Source organism: Rhinichthys klamathensis, unplaced genomic scaffold (assembly GCF_029890125.1).
Source record: "Rhinichthys klamathensis goyatoka isolate OS25496 unplaced genomic scaffold, OSU_Roscu_1.1 h1tg000110l_1, whole genome shotgun sequence".
Lineage (NCBI taxonomy): Eukaryota > Metazoa > Chordata > Actinopteri > Cypriniformes > Leuciscidae > Rhinichthys > Rhinichthys klamathensis.
Window position 1 is genome coordinate 2,057,796 of NW_026606648.1, and position 16,335 is coordinate 2,074,130.

General features: G+C 38.6%; 1 protein-coding gene across 10 annotated transcripts in view; it reads right to left on the bottom strand.

Annotated features, from left to right (window-relative positions):
- eya1 (EYA transcriptional coactivator and phosphatase 1) overlaps positions 1 to 16,335 on the bottom strand; it is an 88,532-nt gene that overhangs the window by 35,630 nt on the left and 36,567 nt on the right. For 2 of the 10 annotated variants that reach the window (XM_056254128.1, XM_056254121.1), the window contains exons 1-3: positions 8,649 to 8,945; positions 1,615 to 1,742; positions 1,007 to 1,072 (exon numbers count right to left, since the gene is read on the bottom strand). In XM_056254128.1, coding sequence (XP_056110103.1) covers positions 1,007 to 1,072; positions 1,615 to 1,738 — 190 coding nt within the window. In that variant the 5' untranslated portion in view covers positions 1,739 to 1,742; positions 8,649 to 8,945. Of the gene's footprint in view, positions 1 to 1,006; positions 1,073 to 1,614; positions 1,743 to 2,809; positions 3,142 to 8,648; positions 8,946 to 16,335 lie in introns of those variants that run through there. The other 8 variants (XM_056254126.1, XM_056254125.1, XM_056254131.1 and 5 more) reach the window with 6 other exon arrangements.

Below are 16,335 nucleotides of genomic sequence, written 5' to 3' on the forward strand. Positions count from 1 at the left end.
AAACACCAAAATCTTACCAACCCCAAACTTTTGAATGACAGTATACATATGTTTTTTTTTTTTTAATTTCTTTTTCTACATTGGAAATTGACCTTTTATTTAATGCCAACTGATCTATTCTAAAGGGTTAGTCACTTGATTTCTTACCGGAAGGGTTTTATGTAGCATCAAGGGGAAAACAGGCAAAAAAAGGTGGAATTTAATGGCAGGAATAAACTGTGGAATGCATGGACGTGCAGCATAATTGATATGTCAAGGCAATGCATGGTGTATAAAAAAAGTGTTTGACCCAACCGCTCGAACTACAATGAGGGCAACCAGGAGACGATTTCACAGCGTTTAGACAGGCCCGGATCTTTGAAATGAATCCATCTCTGTCTCAGGAGGGGGTGGGGTGCAGGTTTACATTTATGAAAACAAAATTCTCTATGTGGGTACAGAGTCATGCCCACTGAAATCCCTCATGGCTGAGGTAGCCATCAGCTTGTCATGTCGAACATGTTGCAGCTATGCTCTCCCTCAAAGGAACACATGTCGATGGGGAGCGGTTTGAATACGTACCAACGCTCCCCCCACCCCTCCTTCTCGAAGGGATACGGGAAAATAGTGGCACGGCACATGCAGAAACTAGTGCAGTCAAGTCTTATCACATACCACACATAACCATAAAACCGTCCTGCAGAACATCAAATAAAAAAGCTAAACGCACATTACGCGTGCCCACAGCTTTACCATTCATTGAAAGAATGGAATCAAAGCCAAAAGTCTCAAACCATGCTTTCAACAGATTCACCATAACACAACACAGAATGCCAAACAAGAGTCCAAATGAAAGGCACAATAGTTGAAGAGATGTGAGCACATCAAATTGGCTTTTCACATTGGTGAATGTAATCAGATTTGAATTGTTAGGTTTGCCTCAGAGTGAAATGACTATAAAGCGTGTGTAGTTTCACATATGACGCCAAGTATTGTCCTTTCATTGTTTCGCCAGAACTGCACAAACCTGCAGCGGACTGTGAACTAGAACTTAACAACCAGTCAGCTGTGGTAAGCATAGTGATGTTATCACCTATAGGGAGAAAGAATGGGGACAGGACACATGACAATCTGCACTGTCACAGGTTGGGGCTTATCACTACAGAAATGGAGAAAAACCACAGTCAAGATTACATTATGTAAACTACTTCAGAGCTGAATAAAATTCTCATGATCTGTGAAAACACAGAAAGATCTACAGTTTACATAGTGCACGTATTCATGTAGTTCTAAAAGTGCACTGTTGCAAAAATAATAATATGTTTAAAAAAATTTGAATTAAAATATTACAGCAATAAAGTTGAGGTCAGGGAAACAGATTCACATATATATTCATTATTAAGAATGGTAATGTTTGACCAGATTACAATAGCTAAATTGGAGTACAGCCTATACATGGAAAGACATGGCAAGCATATTGCATATCCATCAGAGCAAAAACAATTAGATGTTTAACACAGATCTAACTTTTCACAAGAGCATAAATGCTATACAAAGGGAATGTGCATGTTAAAAACAGTGTGCTGTAGCACAGCAATGAAGGTATAAGACCAACGGGAGGCTGAGAAGACGTACCTTCAGTGCCATTTGGTGTCATGGAATTGTTATTTATATGCGAGTTGTCGATGTTGGGACCGTTTGGGGACTCACTGCTTCCACTTACTCGGCTGTGTGGACTAGCTAGATCCTGCATTTCCATAGACCTGAGAGGAAGAAACACACAGACAGTCACATGCTATTGAATGACACACGCCCACACACACACACACTCAAACTGATCAACAGGAGATCTGAAATATGAGTGCTCACTAAAATAAATATTAATGTATTTCATTTACTAAAAAAAAAACAATTAAATAATACACTTTTAAAATTAAAACATATAGGCTACACATACAAATATGTCTAACCACATTATTGGCAATTGTTTTTAAGTAGCTAGAATATATATTTTTTCCATTTTAGCTACATGTAAAACAATACGTATACATTATGAACAACATACAATTACAGAATGACAGCAAAAAAGAATGATAATAATAATACGAATAATTATTATTATCATTTGAAAAACTACATTAGAACATTCCAGCAGCTCTCCAGAGAAATACGCTAAACATGGACCTTCCCCTGAGGCACATCAAATGACATTTGACACAAATTTAACAATTAATGAGACATCTGATGATTGATTGACTTTCTCATTTTAAGCATTAACAATTAACCACCATTGGCCCCTTAGCGCACGCTGCAATTTTCATACGTTCATTTCCCCCAGCGATCTCTGATCTGAAGCAGCAAGAGCCGGAGCCGTGTGAGAGAGATGTGTGATTGCGAGGCCTCAAACCTCAACGAGAGCGACTGAAGAGTTCACTAAAGCATGCTGTTTGCTCTGGCGAGCGTCTTAATTGTTTCTTTGTTTATGTACCGAGGGCCACGCCACTGAAAACATTATTCTACTGGCTCCATCGCGCACTCGCGGGATTTTATTATGCATAGCAAATGGAAGGTCAGGCCAGTGTGCGTCTGCGGTCGGATGTATGTTACGGGTGTTTGTGTGTGATGTGAGCGTGGCCACAAAACTAAAACACACATCAGTCTTCAGAAAAGCATTATTGCGCTAATTGCGCCAAAAACATAATGCCTTGCGTGCCGCTCTGCCAGAATCAATTAGGAATGGTCGTGTCCCTGCTATCAACAAACATTTGGATTTTTAGGAATAGCAAAGAGGAGGAAACAAGAAACGTTTTATCAGCGTAGATTATCATACCTCTTTTTCTTGATCGGCTATAAAATATCCGTTACAGCTGGTCGCAGTTAAAACAAGGGAAAAATAATCCATGCCATGGAGATGTAAAGTAACGTCAGTTTCTGACACAAACCGTATTTGTCAAATGTTTTCCTTTTCCGACACTCCTAAATCCCTCTGTCCTGTTTCTTTCACACTTCCAGCAGTTTACAAAACACTTCCAGAAACTTTCTCCAGAAGTTTTGAGCGTTTCAACGCTGAAAAGCAGAGCACTTTGCTAAACAAGTGGTTGCTTTTCAGTGATGCTGCTGGCAGCAAATCAACTCCCTCTTACCTGAAACTGGACAAACCTCAACCATCTGTCAAACAGTGTTTTCCCCCTCCCTTTCTTTCTTTCTTTCTTTCTTTCTTTCTTTCTTTCTTTCTTTCTTTCTTTCTTTCTTTCTTTCTTTCTTTCTTTCTTTCTTTCTTTCTTTCTTTCTTTCTTTCTTTCTTTCCACCTGCCAGGACCCTAAAAACAATATCCCTCCTTGTTATTTCAGCTCAGTGTCTCTGTGAAGAGCCATCCGTGACACAATAGACGTTGTCTGAGAAAACATTTTTGTTATTCTCACGCAGAATGGGAAGAGAGGAGTCGGTGGAACAGAGAGGCACATTGTCTGGTAGGCTCAACCCCTCCACCGTTGTTTCCTCCTTCCAGGTCTTCCCTCCTCCCGGCCGAATGACGGAAAGGTGATTCATCATTGGTCTACGACAGCTGCAAACTGGATTAGTCCTCCCCCAATCAACATGCAAAGCGGCTTAGCCAAGGTAAGCAGGAAAGGGAGGGGCGGGTGTTTGGAAGAGGGGGGTGTTTTGGGTGAGCGAACTGGGGGCGCCTGCTTGAGGTCGCTGCCGCTGTTGCCTCTGGAAGTGTATGGGGGGGGCTGTGAGAGATGGGACTTTGTTGAACAGAAGCTAGTCAAGCATGACACCCCTAGCATCTTTCATCTGCAATTGACACTATCTGAAATTTATCTACACTCCCTCTCCAGGCACACTGACAGTTCCTAATGACGGTCAGGGGGATGATTGGGACTTCGCCTGAGGGTTTAGGGAACACCGGACCACTATAGATACCATCCTGTACAATAAATCAGAGTGGAGTGTATTGACTGCATCTTGTACAATAAGTTGAATTAAAACATTTTGAGTGCATACAAAACTATCAAACATACAAAACTATCAAATATTATCTTTATATTGTAATATTATCCTGTATAGTAATCATTATGAGCACAAGTTGTAATTGCTGCCTAACACGTTTGTTGTGTCTGCTTACCTGAATAAATGACATTAACTATTAACATTACATGTATTACATTTTAGCTATATATTTCTGCTATATGGGAATTACTTTGACACTCATCTCTGGCTGATAACAGAATATTTATTTTCTGTAAAGCTGCTTTGATACAATATGTATTGTGAAAAGCGCTATACACTGTAAAAAAAGGTTGCTGCCTTACATTTTTTAAGTACAATCAACTTGGATGTTAAAGTCATTTCAACTTAAATTACATTAAATTGACTTCAAAAATGAGTTGAGTCTTGTATAACATAAAAAAAGTTGAAAATTGCTTAACTTATTTTTGATGAGTTTTGATGAGCAATGTAAAAACATATGTTGTCATAACTTATTGATAATATCATTTTTTTTTACAGTGTATAAATAAACTTGAATCTTGTACGATCAGTTGGAGTTGGACGTATGGGGCCACATATGTTTCACATGACACTTCAAATGCCGCTATTACTCTTTTTTTGTAGTCGACAATTACGTTTTGCCGTCCACTTCTGCACTGATACCTGCGGCGCTATTTCCCAATATCACACCGGAGCCGAATTGTTGGATCTAGGTCACAGTGATCCGGCCTTTCCACCAAAAATGTCTGAAAAATCCCTGCATGAATTTTTTATGCTGGGCTGTTTTCATGATGTAGTAACCCGAGCTGTTTGGTCTTGGTGTTTTTTTCGCCCCCCTCTTCTCACAATGGCCGAGTCGTGATGAATAATGGTCAAGTTTTTCAAATTTCTCTTTCGGTCTTCTTTCTCTTGACCCCGTCTAGTCACATTAACACACTTTTCGTGCCCTAAAGTCGTTCCTTACATCATCTGAAGCTTGGGAACATTACTTTGGCGTTCAGCACAAATTGTTTCATTGCAAGAAAAAGGGAGATGAATGAGGGAGAAATAAAGACCTAGCCACGGCCTGCATTCAGCGCCCTGAGCTTACGAAGCATTACGCATGCCGGTCTCACGGCAGAGCCCCTCATCCAGCAGGTGATTTTCACCAGGTGAACAGGGAGGGGCTGGTGGGCTTTTAAAAGCAAAAACAAGCCCTTGTCCTGTACTGCTAAATATTTATTGTTTAAACAAAAAAAAAAAAGAGAAAGAAGTGCATTCAGCATCTTTGATGTGTGCTTGAATTCAACCTGAACTGAGCCGTCTTTGAAGCTCTCAGGAACAAAGAGCTGCGTTGGAAGTGTCATCAAAAAAGCCAAACACGCTTCACTCACGACTGTTTGCACGGCTTTTTGTCTCGCTTTGCTTATTTCAAGCGCTGCGTTTCCATGGGCAAACACCGCCGGGCTTTTAACATTGATCATTATAGAGCACGCGGGCTGTCTGAGCCGCTCTGGCACGGATGAGATTCACCTGAATCCTTAAGCTCAGATGTAATAACACATATTTGGTAGCATTTATTATTGCATTTATCTTTTTGTCAAATATATGAGATGTACAATTTAGGGAATAAGCCAATTATATTTTTCAAATTCAAAAATTCATAATGAAACGGTTTATCCTGCTTGCTTTCCAGCCACGGTTTACAAGATTGTAATTTTATAAGGCAAGACATGCATGTTCCTTTTTGAATTTCATAGGTTATGCAAACCATGTGTTGTAAGATTCTAGTTTTGAAAAAGACAACGCTTTAATCAAAATAACTTTAAAACAACTAATCCCAACTTAAGCTGGTCAGCTGAATCCACATGGTGGCCCAGGAAAAATAAATCCACATGCAAAGAATGTCGATGTAGACAACAATTGAACACAGATGTGACTAGAATTAGACACAGTTTACAAAATGCTACACTTCACTGGACTCTGTGAGCATAGAGCAAAGAAATGTGCACCACCAACAAAACACTGATTACCTATATATTTATAAAGGGCAGAATGAGAAATGTGTGCCTATAATATCAGGCTTCATTTTATTGCAGACATGCTTTCAAGTTTTTTTTCCCTGTGAATGGACTGAAATACTAATAATGCATTAATAAAGTGTGACATGAAAACTATTCACTCAGGATAATCAATATGTATTGATACACGAGGCCCATAATATTAGTTATCAAATTACACATTTATGCGCAAACGCAGACTTGGACACGTACTTTTAATTTTTAATTTAAAAAGACCATTTAAACTTTTAGAATTTCGTGTAATTAAAATGCAAATTCCGAACATTTTGTGTTCTGTGGTTTGTTGATGTGCAATTTGTCCCTTCCATTTTGTTCAGTCTGACATGAAGCTCAAGCGATGGACAGCGCAGCTACATTAAATCTGTTAATTCTGAGCTCCTCAACCCTTAAATTATTTCCAGAAGTCCGTCCGCTTGGAGAGTCCATCAGAGAAGATTTAAGGTACACATCTGATCGAATTCTCCCCACCGCAGTCACAGAAAAAAAAAAGCGATCACACTGCGAACACGTAAATTGTTACTGAAAAACCATTACATTTTAATGCATCCTTTATTTCATTGTTTCATCGGCTTTTAATTTTGCATTGTAAAAAAGTATGCTCTACAAATTAATTGAATCTTAAAAAGAAAAAGAGAGAATTTTTTTTTTTTTTGAATAAAAACAGATTTTTATTGTTGGGCATTTTCATGTTACAGTATTTATTTATTTTCCGCCCATTTTCTTTTATTCACTATACTAAAACCTGAATCAACACAAACGTAAAAAAAAAGAAAAAGACACTCAGGTTTAGCTCATCCTCTGCTCTCCTGCTTAAGTAAACAAACTCCTTGATTACATGTAAACAAACACAAAGGAATTGCGAATGTAGAAGAGCCGTGATCAATTGAGCTTCTCAGCCCTTATTTCCTGCTCCCTGAGCGACGTTTTCCTGAGACCAACAGTGGCATGTTAACAAAATAACATTCTACTGTATTTGGTAAACAGCTAATCGCCACAAACCGTTTCCGCTGTCTCTATCTCATAAACAGTGGAGCGCAGCAGTTTCAATTAACCCTGTGTCTTTCACCGCGCACCGTTTCACAGCTCGGCCTCACACACACACGGAACGCATTGGGCCTTCGGCAAACAACGGCACGTCGCGAGGCTGAACGCATGAGGGCTTATCGGAGAGTGCTTAATGCAGTCAAACTTATGCCTTATTAAAACAAATACAGTGTGTAAACAGTCCAAATCAAGCAGCACATTATGAGCTAATTAGATAAGCAGGGTTATTGTGCGAAAGGAACACAGAGAGGGCGGCTGGAGGCAACACAGTGCTCACACACTCTGGAAAAAAACAATGCGAGTCGGAGAAACAGCTGCCGTAGAATGACTTTACAATTAGTATAACATAAAGGCATAATTAAATGCCATTTTTGGTAGACAAAAAGTGAAACAAGATATCTGTTTTGAGAAATATTTAAGTCCTGCATAACTACGCATTTAACCGTACAGCACAAAATGCTGGATTCTCAAAGAAACTGCATCCCCGGATAGAAAACAACCCTTCCAAAAATGTACGGGTGTCTTGGTTGCGGTGGCCGTCTGCCGATGTCTTACAAGACAGCAATCTGCCTGTCTGTCCACCCTAAAACATTCCTGCCTGCAGCAGATGGCATTGGATGTCAACTGCTAAAACTGAACTGGTTTTGTTTTATTCCGCCGGCTGAATAGAATCTTGGGTTTTACTTACTGGATGGAAAATTATGGAAAACGTTATTATCTTAGACCCAAAATGCGGTCATTATTTACAATTCAATCTCTTATTTCAGTGCCTCGTACACCTGTTTTAAAGTACCAAAAAAAGGTAGTTGTCACCTGAGGGCTGAGGAGATGCAAAAAGGTGAATTTGAAAAGGGTGAAGGTGTGAATCAGGTGCGTAAGAGAGAGAGAGAGTCACTGGGGATTTAAATTTGAGCGGCAACCGGCGACATGATGCCTTAAGTGCAGTCTTAAAGACTTTAAACTTAAACGCTGTTGCTGAATTTTACAGGGAGTTGTGACTGTGAGTGTATTTATCAGAAAATTTTAAATGAAATGGAAATTTGTAGGAACGTGAACTCAAAATACTACACAAAATATAGCTTTTTAAAAAATACGAAATACTTAGCAATCAGCTTTTTGTGAACTTTTATAAATATGTTTTGGAAATTGTCAAGTCAAAGCATACTATACAGCAATTTTCACTTTTAGACATTTTGCAAATTGCTATTTTAGTCTTTTATGAAATTTAACATTGAGGTTTTAACAGTAAATTAGGCAAAGATTAAAAACATATATATATTTGGTAAGAGATAAATCGCTAATAACTTTGATAGGATAATTTGTCAGAGGTTTCAAATGATTTGAATTTTGTCATTCAAAAAAAACTGACGTTCATAAAAATATCAAAAGGTACGATTTCAAAAAGACATTCAAAAATGTTTCGATTGAATTTAGACCTCGATTATGCAAAGTTAAGACACACAGCTGCATTTAGCCATGTTTAAAACTGACATAAAAAGTTTAGCACGGGACACGTAAAATAACAAATGTGGAAGCAAAGACCGTTAAAAGATAATCAGAATAGTACTCACTACAATTATGGTAGAATCCTTGCACTTTTTCTTTTATTCCTCCTTTTTTTTGCAATCTTCCGTTGAGTGTCTGTCTGTTCCACAGCAAATAAAGAACTTAAAAAAAAAAGAAAAAAAAAAGAAACTTCTCTCTGAGTTGACTTTAAATGCGCAGATTAGCGATAAAAGACAACTTTTTTCTTTTTCATTTTAAGGGTGAAAAGTCATGGAGCCCCGTGCTAGATCTCAAGAGACAGACTCCGAGCAAGAACGAGAGTTGTCCGATTACTGCTGCAGGCAGTGACTAGCTAGTGTCTGAGGAAGAGGAAAAAAAAAAAGAGTGAAAGAGAGAGAGAGAGAGAGAGAGAGAGAGTAGAGAGAGAGGGAGGGAGGGAGGGAGGGAGGGAGCATGCAGTTTGAAAGCGCAGAAAGTTGCTCGCTGCTCTCTCTCTCACAGGAAGACTTTAGTTTGGAGGAGGCACTGGGGAGTTTTCTTCACACCAGTCCTCCATATGTCATTCACTCACAGCTTTAAGCAATATAGCCTTCCTCTAGATTGTATCAGTGATCCTAAGACAATGAAACGGCAGATCCTGCATGCATCTCTGCTAGTCTGCTGGATCCCGTGGCTCAGCACACACACAGCCCAGGGGCACAGCTTTTTCATTCTCTCTCCTGTTTATTTTTATTTTCTTCTTTCCACAAACCGGTTCTTTTTTTGTGGTTGATTCTTTGTGGTTTGTCCCTGACAAAAGGATCCTAGTAGGTATGCATTAAGTAAATATAGTTAGTAAATGATGGAGCTGATTTTATTGGAGCAAACTGGCTCGTCCGATCAGCGTTATAGTGGAAGCCTTCCATCAACAAGTAGACCTCTCACTGCTGTTTGCAAGGTAATGACTGCCGTCTGTCTGCTCCAGCTTATTACTTCATTTGTTTCCAAAATGTACCTTCATCCCTCACAACGGAATACTACCAAATGCAATCTATTACATAAAGAAATACATATATATATAGAGAGAGATACATATTAAATATGTATTAAATATATTCAAAAATGTCTCAAATCTTAATTTAATATAGACCTCGATTTTGCAAAGTTATAGTATATATATATAATACACATACCTGCAAACTACAAATGTAAAGAAGATCTCAATTAAAAATATATGTACAGTATGTACTACATAAAAAACAAAAAAGTAAAGTAACAATTCCAAATGTTTAATTTCCCTTTAGAATTACAGATGAAAGTTTACATTTTCATAGGAACACACAATGTGCAGATAATATTGTCAGAGATAAGATAATATTTACAAATTATTGTTTAATAAGCGTCTACAATTCTATAACAAAAGCAGCATGTGCCTTATTTTATAGACATACAGGCCTATATTAAAACTATATCTTTGCATTCATCTTCTGATTGGCCCTAAAGACATAGTCCTAAATATCATTCTAAATATAAAAGAATAGCTGATGAACCACAAAACCATTAACAGTCAATCAGAATCCATCCTGATTTGAAGAGCTCGAGCATTTGAAGTGGCAGACGACAAAACAGCAGCGCTTTATAATAAACAGAACGTTATCATCCACGCTAATATCGTTATCATTATAGTCTGAACGGCCCTAAAAATAAGCTAAAAAGTGGTCAAAAAGACAAACCAACTCTCACAAACTCATTTACACACCTTGATGATGTGTGATGGGATGAAATGAACTGGACTTGGCAGCCATATATGGGACAGCAGGTCAAACCTCTGCCGTCCACCTCGGTATAAATAGACCCGAGCTTGACTTTTCCTCATAGATGTGGCGCACTACTAAAGCAGTTGTCATGCAAATGCACAGGCGTTTGCGCTATACAGATGTGCCTACAGGTAAAAGCCGGCGTTTCACATTACAGCCTGAGAAAATTAAATATATTGCATTTTGAAGAGGCTCTTGATAACTCAATAGACTAATAAATGCAGAGGGGATCTCAAGTAACTATTCACCGTAGCTGAGGGGTTTATACGCCAATCGAGTTATAACCCCCTCTCTCGCACATAAAATTAACTTTCAATGTAATTTTGCAGTTATTTTAAAATTGCACAGCATAATTATCCCAAGTAGTTTATGTCTCCCAAGAAAACACTTTCATTTTCCCCTAAGCAAAGGCATCATCGTCAACAGAAAGGTATGTTTCACATCACTGAACCATATAACTATAAATAGTACAATATCAGGTGAAAGATTGCTTATAATATTCAATAAGACTGAAATTAAAATCCTGAAAGACTCATTAACATGAATAGCAAAACTGAATTCATATCTTGGGAAAATAAAGAAGTTGATAGTTTGTATATATATATATATATATATATATATAATTATTTTAAAAAATACATTAAAAAAAATATATAAATGCTGATCCTAAATCTGAGAGCCTAAAGGCTTTAACAGCCTTATTTTTCCCCTAGACTTAAACGCTTAGCAAAACTGCCCTTTAGAATTAGACAATCAAGCTTGCAATGTTCCTATTATGTGCCCGTGGTGGACTTAACAAAGATGCATTGATAGTCCTAGACTGACATCAGTGCTAAAACATTACTTGCCAAAAACTATATCAAGCTAGAAATATGAGAAGTGGGTAAGATTAAAAGTGAAGCCGTTCTTTATTAAGGATTATCTTGATGGGACCCTGCAGTCTTGGGAGGCTGCAGAGATGCCTGCTTGAAATGTAGACACATGGGGGGATCTACAGTGTCCTGCGTTACACTGGGGGTTATCATGAAATTATGTCACAAATGCATAATTATGCTATGATTCATGCTCTGCCCACAGCTGAGCCACTAGAAGCAACTGGCTGAAGTTGAGCTACTCATTACTCACTGAAGTAATTCAGCTGAAAAACAATAAATGAATGCCCTGATGGAATGTCATTATAGGTATTGTATAGCACAATTATACTTCTTTAAACTATGAGCAATACCTGCTCAGAGAAAACGAGAAAATGCACAGTGACTGTGATGCTAATAATGCTAATGCTATTAGACAACAAACTAAAATCACAACGTCACAGGTTGTTTGCAATCTGCTACCAAAGTGTTTACACAATGTCACACTTTGAGGGGATCGAGTTGCTTTTTCTGCCTGTCTCCCAGAGCACAAAACTCTAAAGCTTCCCCCAAGATACGAAACCTGAACTTTAGTCTTTGTCTAATGAAAACAACTTTTTATACATTTTACACAATATTTACCTATACTTCTAACGTGAAGAGGAAAAAATCTAGGCCTTTAAATCCATGTCCCTGATGGGTAGAGGATGGATGGAGAGAGTTGGATCTCTGCTGATTTTACCGAGAAGTTGATATTGGATATTTTCTTCATTCTTTGAAGGACTTTTGTCATAGTGAGTATATTTTCTGCTTTGAATAACTGAGCAACAATAACTTGTCTTGAATGACTGACAATGTCAAAAAACACAACCAGGTGAAAACTGAAGTGCAATTTTCATGTGCTAAACTTCAAAATGAACATTTTACTATAATACTTCAGATAATTCAACAGTGAGAAACGCTAAGAGTTATGTACAGGTCACAGACAATTTCATGGGATATTTAGCAAGAGTGTATAAAGCCATATAGCACATTGTCTTATATATTATTATTCATAACAGCAAATGGCCCTAGTAGTTATTCACCTGTAAATTAAAAGTAAGGTAAAAAGTAGTAAAAAAATACTACTTGTGGGCTTGAAAAATAATTGCGTAAGATATTCTTTGTGCAGTAACATTATTTTTCAAAAGGAATACATTAATTATTGTATTCAGCAATGACACATTAAACTAATCAAAAGTGACAGTAAAGACTTTTATAGTGTTACAAAAGATTTCCATTTCAAATATATGCTGTTCATTTGAACTAAAGAATCCTTGAGCACCAAATCAGCATATTCGCATGATTTCTGAAGGATCATGTGACACGGAAGACTGGAGTAATCAGCACAATATTACTATGTTTACTTTATTTTTTATCGAATAAGTGTAGTGTACCATATCAACATTAGTTTCATACCAGGTTTAGGTATGACAAATAAAAAGGATTCTAATTGTTAATCTGAAAAAACTCCATCCGATACAGTTGCATTCAGAAAAAAATGATCAAAGCTAAATTCAAACACACTATACGAGACATTTTATGGATTATACGACTCCGTCAGTGGGTGTTTTTCTCTCCTCCTGCCTGATCCCACAGACTGCACCATCAATCTCCAAAACTACATTTGCTGATCCAACCTGCAGTGCTTAATTTCACTGTTAGAGAGGAGAACCAATCAGATGGAATCTGCTCGACAGAGCACCATGCCCACTATTCCAAAACCATCTTCATTTGACTCCGGGGCAATCTTTGATGATGATGACGAGTTGTCACCACAATAAAGATTTCGACAGCACAGACAGATAATTTCAAAGCCCCCTAAGGTAAATTAGTAGCAAGCAAAGTGCTTTCAAGTGGTGAATAAAAGCTGCAGTGAAGCTTCATTTCTCTATAAACAAACATCACGTTCATCTGCTGGAAGAACTAATGGAACTGAAGTATGTTCATATTCATGCCTATGAAATACAACTGGATTTCTCCTCAGAATAATTCAGCTGGTTAACCTCAAAAGGACGGTGAATAAATCGAAATTTGCAATCACAGGCAAGACAAACCAAAAAGATGATACATCTGTTCCATATTCAGTTATGATTTATTCTATTGTAAACTCATCAGTATGAATTTCAAACTACATTCATGTTTGTACTTTTAGAGATGCAAAAACATCAATGCCGACAGAGTGTTTGTTTAAGAGCGGCACAAAGGACACTTCTGCCCATGAGTGCACTGCAGGCCGCGCTTTATGAGGATTCAAGCACACCTGGTGAAGTTCTATGAGGGCCCTCTGATCCTCAAGAAGGCAGTTTATGACTCTCCAGGGCTCTGAAAAAACAGCAAAACAAGCAAACTACAGAGACCTATTACTCAGAAAGAGACATCACAGAGGATTGTGCTGATATACAGGACATACTCCCTACTAGAGTGTTTGTTTAAATGCTGTACTAGGGTCATTGGGTGTTGTTAAATGGAAGGAAAAATGGCAAGGACTGAAGCAACTTCAAATGTTTATTTTTTCAATCAAGAGTGCATTCTAGACACAGATTAAAAAAAAAATGTTTCCAATTTCCACCATTTTGGCAGTGTTGATGTTGACAAACTAAACTAGCTACAGGTGTTGCAAGTCAAATGAAACCCCAGAATGCATCACTGTAGAAATCAAGCGACATCGACATCAACTAAAGCAGTGGCATCAAAACTGTTGGTCAGGAGCATAAGCAAAAATACTACTTAAAAATATATATGAATAAAAAAAAAAAATCAAATGTGTATTTTTTAAAAAGAAATTAATACTTTTATTCAGGAAAGATACATTTAATTGATCAAAAGTGACAGTAAAGACTTTTTCATTGTGACCAAAGATTTCAATTTCAAATAAATTATGTTCTTTCTATTTATCAATGAATCCTGAAAAAACATAATCAGTTTCCACTAAAATATTAAGCATTTTTCAACATTGATATTAATAAGAAACATTTCTTAAACACCAAATCAGCATATTGTAATGGTATTTTGGTATTTTTTTGTGACACACACACACACACACACACACACACACACACACACACACACACACACACACACACACACACACACACACACACACACACACACACACACACACACACACACACACACACACACACACACACACACACACACACACACACACACACACACACACAAAACCTTTTATCCCTGGGTAAACCATAACTAGAATCTTAAATTCTGGAATGGTAAACGCTGCTGAACTCCACTAAATTTAAATCAGCTGCGCCCTGAAATACCAATACGTTTCGTAATAAATTTTCAGGCCCCTTTCTAATGACTCCAAGCAAGCATGCCTGGCGTCCATAGGAACATTTGTCAGCGCTGGCCCAACTGTCTTGGTTTTGGTCAGAAATGTGGCATTCCCAGCCTTCACAGCTGCCTCCCCCAGTTGGGTCCAGGTCAGCAGAGTGCCGGGGCCAGACCGCTGCTCCCTGGCCCCCGGAATGGGCTCTCCCCTGCAGAGAGGACACTTCGGCTCTCAGGCGGAGGGATTAGTTTCAGCCCAGCAGAACTCCCAGTGGGGGAAGAGCACTGAAACTACAGAGGTTAGAGCCACTGCTTCCTTCCAGCCGGCTGACATTTGTGAAGCCAGGAGTCCACATAACAAAAACACATTAGGCAAATGTCTGGTTGGGGTTGTCTGTTTAAATTGGCCAGATGAAAGCCACTTTGACTGGGGCATTGCCATTCTGCACAATGGCAGTGGGCAGTTCCAGTGAAGGGGAAGGCGCATGGAAGGAATGCAAGAGGGAGAATGCAACTGTGTCTCGGTGTAAGGGAGAAATGGATCCGTGTGTGCCTCAGCGGGTAGTGTAAATGTGCTAGATGATACCAGAGCTTAGAAAAGTGCAGCCTCATTGATATGTAGGCATCATAGGTTAAAGCAACGCAGGCATTGTGAAAGGCCCATAACAGATATTTTTGAGAAAAAAAATGTGGGCCACTGTGCGTTGCTTTTGATTTCACATTGAAACAGTTTCGCATTTTAGCCTGGGAAGCGTCTTCGGCCTACCAAATCTGAGGAAGCAACTAAACAATCTGTACTAAAAATATTTCCACACTTGCTCTTCAGGAAGTATAATTAAATCACTCAGGGCTGCTTACCATATATAATGGCAGGGTAGCTATTGGGCAGCGGATTTCATTTTTAACTCTAGTTTAGACATTTAACAGCTGAACTTCCCTGGCTCTTTATTTCTCCTTACGTACATGCATTTAAAATAACGCTGGGATTATATGGATATGGAATGGCGTTCATTTTATAGGACAGGAAGATGCTGCAGCGGCCCCTGAAGTGTGTGAACTATTAGCAGCTTGCTTGGCCAGCGGTTGCCTCCCATCATGCTGGCGTCATATAAAGTGACTTGAAGCATGACCAGAAGTTCAAAAATAACCAAAGGTTAATAACAGTTTAGGACTATGCATGAGGGAGAGAGCGCAAAGACACATGCTAATAGCATCCCCCGATGAGGCCTAACTCTCCGTGACTCCGTACTCGGGTCTGGGTCTCGTCTGCTTAATTGGCAAAACTCACAAAGACAGTTGCCTTTAGTAAGAATAAAAATCTATCACCCCTACTTTTTGGCAGAAGACTTTTTCAAGGGCAAGTGCACCAAATGCACTTAACATCAAAACACTGCAGCAACAAAGTCAAAGTTTTTGGACTGACGTGCCAACTTTCCATGTTTATTTCCTTTTTGTGCGGTGCTCAGAAGGTGATTTCCTCTTTGAGGAAATGGAAATTGCCTAGTGGGATTTCAGCCTGAACTCTTCAAAAATATGTCAAACCTTGTCTTATATCTAGGCCTCTGAATGATTGACATGATGGCCAAAAATCCCATCCCAACATCAGTGGGGTGTCGTAGACATACTCAAAAGAGTAACAAACTTAAAAGTAAAGCCTCTGTATGCAGATGTTCATTTCCAGATGTATATATCACGTCCAGTCCGTTCTGAACTTTCATCACAAACACATTTCTGAGATCCAAAACCGCAGGGAAAGGCCTTTTATTGCT